Source organism: Leopardus geoffroyi, chromosome C2 (genome assembly GCF_018350155.1).
Source record: "Leopardus geoffroyi isolate Oge1 chromosome C2, O.geoffroyi_Oge1_pat1.0, whole genome shotgun sequence".
NCBI lineage: Eukaryota > Metazoa > Chordata > Mammalia > Carnivora > Felidae > Leopardus > Leopardus geoffroyi.
The window spans coordinates 4,667,875-4,680,069 of NC_059333.1; the positions used below are offsets into that span (position 1 = coordinate 4,667,875).

The following is a 12,195-nucleotide window of genomic DNA, read 5'->3' on the forward strand; positions in this document are numbered from 1 at the left end:
CACACTCTCTCCTGCTCGCTCAAGAGCAATAAATTTAAAAAACAAATACTGTAAGATATATCGATTGAACAGAATAGAAAATCCAGACATACAGACCTATCTCCCCAAATACTTACTGGAATTTGGTATGTGATAATATTCAAATCAGTGAAGAAAATGTGGATTATTTGGAAAAATGTTATAGGAACATGGGATAATCATATGGGGGTGAGGTTTAATCCATACATGCTATGTCAAGGTAAATCAAACATAGAAGTACTTGTACAAATCACGAAATGATTTCAATAAGCAAGGTCATTTAAAATGTGGCTTTAAACCTAAGGGCCTTAAAGGAAAAGACTGACATATTTAAATACATGAAAGCATTTCTTCAATAAAATCCATTATCAGGGGCACCTGGGTGGCTCAGTCGGTTGGGCGTCCGACTTCGGCTCAGGTCATGATCTCGCGGTCCATGAGTTCGAGCCCCGCGTCGGGCTCTGGGCTGATGGCTCAGAGCCTGGAGCCTGTTTCCGATTCTGTGTCTCCCTCTCTCTCTGCCCCTCCCCCGTTCATGCTCTGTCTCTCTCTGTCTCAAAAATAAATAAACGTTGAAAAAAAAATTAAACAAAATCCATTATCAGCAAAGTGTCTAAATAATGTAGAATTGAAATATGGATTATAGCTTTTTTCCCTCCAAATAGCTAATTACTCCATTACACCACAGAGATTCCACAAATCAATAGAAAACAACTAAAAACCCGACAGGAAACAAAAAATGGGGAAAGGATATGAGTGCCTAGTTCACAGAAAATGAGAAACAAATGCCCTAGACATTTACTTATAAAAATAAACAAAATAAACTCCACCTCACGCATACAAAGTAATACAAATTAAAAACTACACTGAGATAACCTTCGTCCATCAGACTGGCAAAATTCCCAAAGGGGTGACAACACCTTGTTGGTGACGCTGACTGGAGAGTCAGGCCACAGTATACATTGCTAGACAAATGGTACAGCCAACGCAGAAAAGAGCACAACCTCCTTAGAAGGCGATGTGACGATACCCATCAAGATGACAAAATCTTAGGGCACCTGGGGGGCTCAGTCGGCTGAGCGACTGACTTCGGCTCAGGTCACGATCTCACAGTTCGTGAGCTCGAGCCCTACCTGTATCGGGCTTGCTGCTGACAGGGCAAAGGCTGCTTCAGATCCTCTGTCCCCCTGCCCTCTCTCCCCCTCCCCTGCCTGCACACTCTCTCAAAAATAAATAAACATTAAAAAAAAAGATTCTTATATGTTTATACCCTTTAACCCAGCAATTCTATTCTACTTTTGTACGTGAGAATAAACACAGACAAATGGGATCCACTGCGACACAGTCTATAACAACAGGAGACTGGAAACGACTTCAATGTATCCATAAGGAATTGTTAAATGAATTAGAGAAGAGCAACAGAAGATTATGAGGCTCAAAAAATAATGGGGAGAGGGGGCGCCTGGATGGCCCACTCGGTTAAGTGTCCGACTTCGGCTCAGGTCATGATCTCGCGGTTCGAGAGTTCGAGCCCTGCATTGAGCTCTCTGCTGTCAGTGCAAAACCCACTTTGGATCCCCTGTCCCCCTCTCTCACTGCCCCTCCCCTGCTGGTTCTCTCTCTCTCAAAATAAACAAATTTAAGAAAATAGTGAGGGAACACTTGAAGTATTTATAATTGCCTCTAACAGAGCCGGGCACTATATAATGCATTGTAACTTGAACATGATCTGGCCGTTTTCAAAACTTAAATAAAATAATGGAGATAAAGGGAATACAAGTCACAACAATATTTACAGAACAAAATTTACAGAAAAGTAAACTTGTCTATTTGAAAAAGTACACAGTGGAATTGCCAGAAATGAAAAATACAGTCCGTGTAATTAAAAGCTCACTGAATAGTTTAAGTGGTCGACTGAACACAGTTGAAGAGAGAACTAGGGCACTACGGGATGCATCTGCGGAAAACTACACAGCATACAGCAAAGATAAAGAGAAGAAAGTATGAGTGAAAGGTCAAGGGACATGGAGGAAATAAGGAGACATCTCGAAATTTATCTCAGGAGATCCAAAAGAAGTAAAAATGGCTGTGAGGTAATAGTGAAGGAGGCACAACTGAGAATTCTCTAGGATTGATGACAAAAAACATGAATGCTTAGATTCAGAGAGCACGACGAGTCTTGAGCAAGATGAAAAACAATCTATATCTACATACCTCATGGTGAAACTCCAGAAGACTAAAAATTTAACCTAAGTCTGAACAGCAAGCAGAGGAAGCAGATGACCCTTTTTGGTACAACTGAAAGTGACTTTTCATCAGCAGTAATGTTGGCCAGAAGACGTTGAAACATCATCTTCAAAACACCAAGGGAAAAACGGTCACCCTAGAATTCCACACATAGTTAAATTATGATTCAAGAATTGGGGAAAAATGAGGGGCACCTGGGTGGCTCAATTGGTTGAGCGTCCGACATCGGCTCAGGTCGTGATCTCATGGTTTTTGAGTTCGAGCCCCGCATAGGGCTCTGTGCTGACAGCTCAGAGCCTGGAGCCTGCTTCGGGTTCTGTGTCTCCCTCTCTCTCTGCACCTGTCCTGCTCATGCTCTGTGTGGTCTCTCTCTCAAAAGTAAATATTAAAAAAATTTTTTTAATTTTTGAATTTTTATTTATTTTTGGAGGAGAGAGAGAAACAGAGCATGAGCGGGGGAGGAGCAGAGAGAGAGGGAGACACAGAATCAGAAGCAGATTCCAGGCTCTGAGCTGTCAGCACAGAGCCCGACATGGGGCTCGAACCCACAAACTGTAAGATCATGACCTGAGCCAAAGTCGGACGCTCAACCGACTGAGCCACCCAGGCGCCCCCTAGAAATTTTTTTTAACTTGGGGGAAACATGAAATTTAAAAGAAATCCTAAATTACATTCTTCAGCATAAGGAAAACTGCTGTGTCATAATGTTTATCCATTTTCCTTTGTCGAGCTTTGAACAGTTTTTAGTTTGATGAAAATGGCGGTTTTATGTAATAATGTAATTACTGAATGATGTGCTTTAGTTTGTTTTATGAATAAAGCTGCTTCTGGTCAGGTCTTTGGGTGGAAACACACATTCATTTCCTCACTGCATCTACCTAAGAGTGCCGTTGCTGAGTCATAGAGTAGGAATATGTTTAACATTAGCAGAAAATGTCAAACCGTTTTTCCATTCATACTAAACAATTTCAGCAAAGTGAGAATCCCTTAACGGAGGATTAGAAGGGAACTCCAAGAGCCTACTCCATGCACCAGACTATAGGACTGCTCTCACAAAAAAATCCAAGTGACTAACAACTATTTTAAAAGGAGAATTTAGGGGCGCCTGGGTGGCGCAGTCGGTTAAGCGTCTGACTTCAGCCAGGTCACGATCTCGCGGTCCGGGAGTTCGAGCCCCGCGTCGGGCTCTGGGCTGATGGCTCAGAGCCTGGAGCCTGTTTCCGATTCTGTGTCTCCCTCTCTCTCTGCCCCTCCCCCGTTCATGCTCTGTCTCTCTCTGTCCCAAAAATAAATAAACGTTGAAAAAAAAAAAAAATTTAAAAAAAAAAAAAAAAAGGAGAATTTAGCAACGTGACTGGATAGAGGATTAATACACAAACAAACCCTGTGTTGCCTGTACACCAATCAAAATAGGTATCTAAGCAAGAGGTATATGCATAAGAACTTCTTGAAGAAAACTGCAAAAACTCTGTAGGATATAATAGAAGACCTAAACAAGTAAGACTTGGCACATTCAGGAGGAGAAGACTTGTATAATAAAGATTTGATTTGGGGGTGCCTGGGTGGCTCAGTTCGAGACCCGCGTCGAGGCTCACAGCTCAGAGCCTGGAGCCTGCTTCAGATTCTGCCCCTCCCCTGCTCGCACTCTTGTCTCTCTCTCTCTCTCTAAAATAAATACACATTAAAAAGTAAATAAATAAAGATTTGATTTCTTCTCAAGTTAATCTGTACATCCAGTGCACTTGCAATCAAAATCCCAATAAGGTTCTTCAGAGATCTTGACAAGCTGAACAAAAGGACAAAAGTAGCCAGGACCATCTAAAGAAGAATAAGGAGAAGAGGTGAGCTCCTGCTGGATATTAGGTCTTATTATAACTACAGATGTTAAACTATATGTTATACCACAGGGGTAGGCAGCTACACCAGTGGGATAAAAGAGAATGTTCAGAAATAAGAGATCCAGGGGCACCTGGGGAGCTCAGTTGGTGGAGCGTAAGACTCTTGGTTTCAGCTCAGGTCATGATCTCACGGTTCGTGGGTTCAAGCCCTGAGTTCAGCTCCACACTGACAGCACAGAGCCTGCACAGAATCTCTCTCTCTCTGCCCCTCTCCCACTTGTGCTCTCTCTCAAAATAAATAAATAAACTTAAAATAAAAAAAAAAAATAATAGATCCAGATTTATACTGGGTCTTGGTTTACAACAAAGATGTTATTAAAATTATTTAATTATTTAACTTGAATCTAAACCAAGCCAAGTTTATAGAAATGTGAGGTTAAATGAACATGTTAAATGATACCATTAGGAAAAATCCAGACAAATCTAAATATATCCTACAAAACAACTGTCTTGGAAAAAAAAAGAACAGCTAAGAATATCATTTTGGGGGTAACTGAGGAAATCTGAATATGGTCTAGATACTACACAATATTACAATGTAAATATTGTTGGTTTTTTAGGAGTCATAATGGTATTATGGTTATATACGAGCCTGTCCTTATTTTTAAGAGATATTTGTGGATGAGGTATTATGGAGTAAAATATTTAGGAGTAAAATGTCATGATATCTGCAACCTATTTGCAAATGGCTCAAACAAAAACTACATACACACATATACTAATATATATCAAAATATAAAAATTATTAAATCTAGATAGTGTGTATTTAGAATGTCATTATTTTTAGTTTTTTCTGTATATTAAAATTTTTTATAATAAAATATTGAAAATATCAGAGGAGAAAATATATTCCATAAATGGTACTGAGAAAACGGAATGCCCTTATAAAAATTAGATTCCTACTTCACATTATGAGAAAATGAGGGGGAGGGGAAGTATACAGTATCTTTAGAAAAAAAAATCTCTATTTTCTTAGATTAAAGAAAAATTTCTTAAATAAGGTACAGAGTAAAAGCCGTAAAGAAGAGATTGGTACATTTTATTTCCCTAAATGTCAATAAATGTAAGTGAAAGCTAATAAAAACAAGTAAGAGAAATCCAGAGACTAGCAGATATTTACCACACATTAGCCCCCCAGAATTAACGGATCAAATATTAAGACTGTGTAGCCACCAATAAAAAAGATGGTAGAAAAATGTCCATAAGCTATTAGTAGAAAAATTCACCATAAGAGAGAAAGCTCAGACACCCCAAAAACATCCAAAGTTGCATCATCTCAGAAGTAATCAAACTGTGACACTATTTCACACATATAGATTGGCAAAAAGCAAAAACAAAAAGAAAACAAATAGAATAGTTTGAGGAAATGAAAACTCTTGTAGAATCCTGATGGTCCAGCTACCTTGAGGACAAATCCAACAGCAGCCAGTAATTCCAAACCATCTAGAAATTCCATTTTCAGAAGATCTCATTCACAGGCAGAAAGATGTTCGCTGCAATAGTGTTTATAACTGCAAATATTAGAAACGATCCAGATGTTAAGGCAGGACTGGGTAAATAATCTGGGTATATTCATCCAAGAGGATACTATACAGCAGTCAAAATGGGTGATCTCCCATCAACACGGAAAATCTAGTAAATGTAATGCTGACCGATAAAGCAGGTGGACAAAGGATATATATTATTATCTATAGTACTGTGTAGAATTCACATACATTTCATTTTACTATTTTTCAATAATTGTTTCCTTAAATTTTTTTAATGTTTATTTATTTTTGAGAGAGAGAGAGAGAGAGAGAGTGAGTAGGAGAGGGGCAGATTGAGAGGGAGACACAGAATCCGAAGCAGGCTCCAGGCTCCGAGCTGTCAGCACAGAGCCCCACGTGGGGCTTGAACCCACAGACCGCGAGATCATGACCTGAGCCGAAGTCTGATGCTTAACCGACTGAGCCACCCAGGCGCCCCCGTATACACTTTAAAACACCAAAAACCCACAACCAACCAACCTATGTTGGTTGTTATATGGTATTTATTTACAGGTAAATGGGAGACAGCTTCTAAGGTGACGCCGATGATGCCCGCTCCCCGGTATGTACGCTTGTGTAATCCCCCTCCCACAGGGCACCAGGGTGGTTCTGTGCAACCAACAGAATAGGGTGGAAGCGACAGTATGCCCTTTCAAAATTGGTTGGAAAAAAGACTGTGGCTTCTGTCCTGGTTGCTCTATTGCCCTGCTACTCCCTGCAATCGCTTGCTCCCGGGTGACCAGACGACTGTCCTAAGTGTGCTCAGGGAAGCCTGGTGTGAGGTCCAAACGGCAAGTAAGGTCCGGTTGGCAAGGTCCAACCACAGGAGTGAGCTTCCAAGAGTCCCCCTCCAGCCTCACGAGAGACCCTAGACCAGAACCACCAGCTAAGCCACTCCTCGGCTGCTGACCTTCAGCACCTGCACAAGGTCATCAAATACTGCTAAACTGGGGGCTAAGTTGTTACCAAGCAAGAGACGATGAATGCAAGGTACTCATACCTATGTAGTGAAATGTTACGTGCGTAGTAATTATAAGAACGTACACGGGTTTCAAGCTAAAGGGTAATTCTGGGGAAGGCAGTGGGGTGGGGCTCTAACTCCACTTACTTTGTTTCTATGACACATTTTTGAAGAAAATATGACAAAAACGTTAGCATTTGTTAAATCTGGGTGTTCCAAAAGTGTGTACAAAGCACATGATTTCCTGTGACTTAAATCATTTTCTTTGTTATTTAAAGCAGGTTATGAATTAAAAATAAACACTTCTAGAAAGAGAAAAAAAAAAAGCGGTGTCTCTCTTCCATTTATTACAGCCCCATAGACCACTGTCTGGCTCCTAATTGCAGCCTGGAGGGAAGTAATCACTTTAATGGCTAAACGGTTTGCACGGGAGAGGAGACATATCTGCGTGTATTCCCATGGCTGGTGAAATCAAATGTTTAAGTACCCAAACCCTAAATATATATTTTTTAAATAGTAACAGAAAAACTTCTATAAGCGCACCTACCAAAGGATTCATGCTGAAATGCAGGAGCGAACGTTGCTTTGCCTGGAGACACTTCGTACTAAACTATTTCCAACAGCAATTCACTTAGGAGACACGGTGATTCCGCTCCCTGCGGAATTAAGTGGACGATATACGGCTGTTGCCATAGCAGCCTCTACTTTAATGGTATTTAACAAGAGAACAGAAATTGTGAGGAAAATTGCCTTCGTTCTTAGTTCTCTGGGTTATAAGAAGTAAAACATTCAGGGGCGCCCGGGTGGCTCTGTCAGTTAAGTGTCCGACTTTGGCTCAGGTCACGATCTCGCGGTTCGTGAGTTCGAGCCCCGCGTCGGGCTCTGTGCTGACGGCTTGGAGCCTGGAGCCTGCTTCGGACTCTGTGTCTCTTTCTGTCTCTGCCCTTCCCCCATTTGTGCTCTATCTCTCAAAAATAAATAAGTGTAAAAAAAAAAAAAGTAAAAAAAAAAAAAGTAAAATATTCACATCCAGGAGACAGAGTAGCATCTCAGATTGTACACTCCCAGGTAGTGCCCAGAGAAAGGTCTCCCCCAGGGATACCTCACAGGCTAAAAACAGTTAATGCGCTCTCAAAGATAAACATTATCTCAAGGACTCTGAGCCCGCTCACCAATAAACTCAGAGGAATCTGCGTTAACGTTTAAGAAGGTATTTGCAACAAATATGTACGTGGTGTTGGGCATTTTCTTTTTTTTTCTTATGTTTTATTTTTGAGAGAGAGAGAGAGAGCAAGTGGGGAAGAGAGACGAGGGTGGGGGGGGGGGGCGGACAGAAAATCCAAAGCGGGCTCCATGCTGAGAGCAGAGAGCCCACTGCGGGGCCCGAACTCACAAAGCATGAGATCGTGACCCGAGTCGAGGTCGGACGCTTAACCGACTGAGCCACCCAGGTGCCCCAGGGTGGTTTTTTTTAGACAGCACATGAGTAGGGCCAATATTCCGGATGTAAGTTCTCCTTTCACTATTTCTCTTCACCCACTCTCCAAATTGTTATGTTACCCTTCGAGAACGCCAATGTGTCTAAACGAGGCTGCGAGGCACCGTGACGCCATCACTGACCTGCTTTCTTAACCAGGATCCCAATGTTACGACCACGATTTGGGTAGCAAATAATAACTGAAACCTCCCTCTCCGGAATAAATCAGCGGAGATCGTTTGACACTGTCCCCCAAATTCTCCCGTTGGTTTTAGATCCCAGGGAAGGTCTGGTCAGGGTCGAAGCGACCAGCACAGTTAGTCAGCCTTCCTGCCCATCCTGTTGCTACGTCTAGTGCCTAAGGATGCTTTCATCTAACCCACACACCTCCACCCCTGCACTGCATGGTGGTCTTGTATTTCACCCCAGCCTCTAATTTTCTTCGGTTCCACCTCCCTGTTGCCCACTCTTTGGCTGCCTCACGTCTGCTTAGTTTTTTTCCTCTCCCTTGGCATGTTACCCACCAACTCTGAATCCAAAGTGCCAGGATTTGTGAGTTCCCTGGAATCCTACCCAGAAGCACCGTGGCACCCGGCCACTGCCTGCTCATGCGCTCTCCACGCGTCCGGGCGATTCCATCCCATGCCACGTCCAGCCCTGGCCTTTTCCACACCAGCTTGGGCTACTGCGAGACGTACTCGACCCCCCGCCCCCACCCCGCTAAACCATGTGCTGTGCGGACACCCCATTCTAGCAAGTTGTTCATCTACAGACATTCTCGAGTTTGGGGGGATTACCCGCCCATCATCTTCCCTGTCCTCTCCTGGTTTCTCTGAACACCTGCCCCACTCTCTCAAGCTCAGCTCTGCAGAGCCACGCTGCTGACTCACCCTCAAACCAGCTCTCCAATTCTAGGAGAAAAACAAGCTCCTTGATCTCATTATTTTAGGATTTCAAGAAATAGCAACGATAGGCATTGACTTATTTCACAACGAAGATTTCTTGGAGGGAAAGAAAAACACACAGCTTACCCATGAATCTGCTTTATTTATTTTGATTTCACTGTCAAAAAGCCTGTAATTCATCCCCAAGGCCGCGTATGTTTATTCTATGGTGTGAGATACCCTTTTTTTTAATGTTTGTTTATTTTTGAGAGAGAAAGACAGAGCGAGAGTGGGGGTGGGGCAGAGAGCGGGGGAGACACCGAATGTGAAACAGGCTCCAGGCTCCGAGCTGTCAGCACAGGGCCCGACGCGGGGCTCGAACCCACGAAGAAGTGTGAGATCATGACCGGAGCCGAAGTTGGAATCTCAACTGACTGAGCCAGCCAGGCGCCCCTTTGAGATACCATTTTAAATTTAAGCCGAGAGACAACTATCACGCTAACATTTACAAGCACTTCCCATGTGTCAAGCACAGGGCTAAACGTCTTACGTGGATTGTCTCGCTTACTCCTCTCCACAACCCTACGGTACGTCTTACTGGTAAGACCGATCAGTGACGACAGGCCCGCGCCAAACAATTCAGTAGCAACTGACACGCTACCAAGAATCGCTTCCAATAAAGCGCTCCGGTTAGGGTCCTCTGTCCAACGCACGCGTCGCTTACCTGCACAGGGGCTTGCCGCAAAGCCCACCCTCTTCCGAGCTCTGTCAAAGACCACGTAGAAGCCCTCCATCACGGTAGCACCGATCACCAGCGCGTTGGTGGAAGGTGAAATGCCGAATCGGTAACATTCGTAGTTCAGGCCAGCCCCCATCATGGGCTGGATGTAAAGCTACATAAGAGGACAGAGCAAACAGACAAGGAGGGGCATGAATCGGGCAGCGTCGCGGAGCTGTCGAGGTCACGCCGCGTTCGGAACCCCCGCCCCCGCCTCCCCGGTGCTGTGGGGAGATACACAGTGGGGTGGGGTGGGGTGGGGAGGGGTGCGGGGGACATCACCCTGCCATCCAGAAGCTGAGAGCACAAGCGTGGCGATAAGCATCGTTGAAAGTGACAAAGGCACGTGCTCCACCTGTAACTCCACGGGGGCGCCACAGTGATGTCCGGCCGGCCTGCCAACCAGCCAGCTGTTATTGACAGTGCACTTGGCATGGCTTAGATACTGCCTCAGGGCCAGCACCACAGGGCTGAAGGACACCCCGTGCCTGCCCCCTTGAAGCTCCCCATCTACGGAGGAGGCAGGAGGTAAATGCGGAGTCGGGGGGAACCGCTCCGACAGGCCCCTCCACGGCAATGTCGCCCAGCGAAGTCTCCCCCTCAGACCTCTTCCTTCGCTTGGCTTCTGAGAAAGGGTTCTCTCCTCTTCCTCCCAACTCACTGGCCGCTAATTTCTTCACTGCAAGCATCGGCGAACTCCAGGGCTCTGGGCTCTCCTTCTGGCTGTCCCCCTGGGTGACCCATGTGGCCCCGTGACCCTAAGGACACCCCTGGGCTCTATGCTGACCCCCGAATCTTGACCTCCAGGCAGATCTCTGCTGCCATAGCCACACTCCTATGTCTTCCTGCCCATTCGCCACTCAACCGGCATCTCAAATCTAATATTAAAAAAAACTGAACTGGGAACATTTCCCCCAAATGTGCTTTTTGTTTAAGGTCTTCCGTCTCAGTAAATCCGTGATTCACCCAGTTACTCAGGCCCTACAACACCGGGCCAGGATCTCTTTCCCTACACAGCAGGCCTTCCTCTGAAATGGAATCCGAATGCGATCATCGCTCCCATCCCCATGGCTACCGCCCAGTCTGGACCATCGGCATCATCTTCTCTCCCGAGCAACAGCAAAGGCTCCTAACTGGCCTAGGACACCGTCCTTGTCATCTCTGCCAAAGGGAGCTTCCAAGGAGGCAGCAAGGCAGAAGCAGGAAGATCTATTCCCTCAAAGAGAGAGAAGCCGTCAGAGTCAGAGAGAAGATACAGCACACCTCGTGGAAGAAGGGTCTGTCCTGGCTGAGGGCCATTTCTTGCAGGGGCTGTGAAGTTCAATAAACACAAACATGGCCCTTGAGGTCGTTGGGGGGGGGGGGGTGGCAGGGCACGGAGGGGTGGGGCACGAGTTCCAGAGGAAATGAGTCAAAACTTAAAACAATCAGAGAGCAAATCATCCTTGCATCAGTAAGAAGGCTCCCTTTGTTCTTTTAACAGCAAAGTATTCAAATGCAGGCAACCGAGAGAATACAGTGGCTTAGTAACACAAAATACCAAACATTTGGAAAATAAAGCGTAAGATTACAACACGAGTAGGAAGAAGGACCTTCTTGTGAGTACTGACCGGCCCTAAAGGGCAAAAGCACGAGGAAAGATTTGGAGGGAAAGGTCTCGAGCCCTGGGCTTTGTTGCCAGAAGGAGTGTGTGTGTGTGGGGGGGGGGGGGGTATTTTCAGAGGGTGCAGCAGGGAGGGGCTGTCCCAAGGAAGGAATGGTTTGCCTCCCGGCTGCACCCCGACAGCAGGAGGCAGGACAGAGCACCAGCCACAAGGAGGGACGACACGAGAGCAGGAAAGGAAACCAGAAGTCAGGCTGCAGAGAGAGTATCTGATCAAACGGACCCCTGAGGAAGAGGAACATCACTGCCCTGTCAGTGCAGAGAAGGCGAGAGGGAGGGCGGCTGCAAGGCAGGGAGGCGAGCAAGGACATCGCCTGCAGCGGCTGCTGCTGCGTCCAGGGAACAGCCTTGCCCTTAGAACCCTGCCCGACTGGTCTGTCTGTCTCCAAGCCCTCCTTCAAGACAAGGACCCATTCATTCTGTTCCTCACTGTATCCTGGTGCCTAGGCTTCTAGGGTACGACAGGCACACAGGAGGACCTCAGGAGGTGTGCGCTACGTTGAGTGAGAGGGGCTAAGCATCATCGGCACCAAATGAAAAGCACGACTTCCCAGGATCGACTTAAATTAGGCAAAGGCAGGGGACAGATACACTTACCTGCCGTCAAAGCACCTTCACCTAAGGTTCTGTAAGCAAGCCCTAGGAAAGTACACGAACACGCGCACACACACTCCCCCAACTGATTCTATAATAAAACCCAATCAATCATCACGTTGTCCTGTAACAGACGCTACCGATACAAA

At 45.4% G+C, this 12,195-nt stretch overlaps 1 protein-coding gene across 2 annotated transcripts in view; it reads right to left on the reverse strand.

Moving 5' to 3' along the window:
- BACE2 (beta-secretase 2) overlaps nucleotides 1-12,195 on the reverse strand; it is a 90,944-nt gene that overhangs the window by 13,743 nt on the left and 65,006 nt on the right. Inside the window, exon 8 of one of the 2 annotated variants that reach the window (XM_045501325.1) lies at nucleotides 9,736-9,904. The exons of the other annotated variant lie outside the window; for it this stretch is intronic. Within the exon in view, the coding sequence (XP_045357281.1) occupies nucleotides 9,736-9,904 (169 nt within the window). The remainder of the gene's footprint in view (nucleotides 1-9,735; nucleotides 9,905-12,195) is intronic. 2 annotated transcript variants of the gene reach the window in all.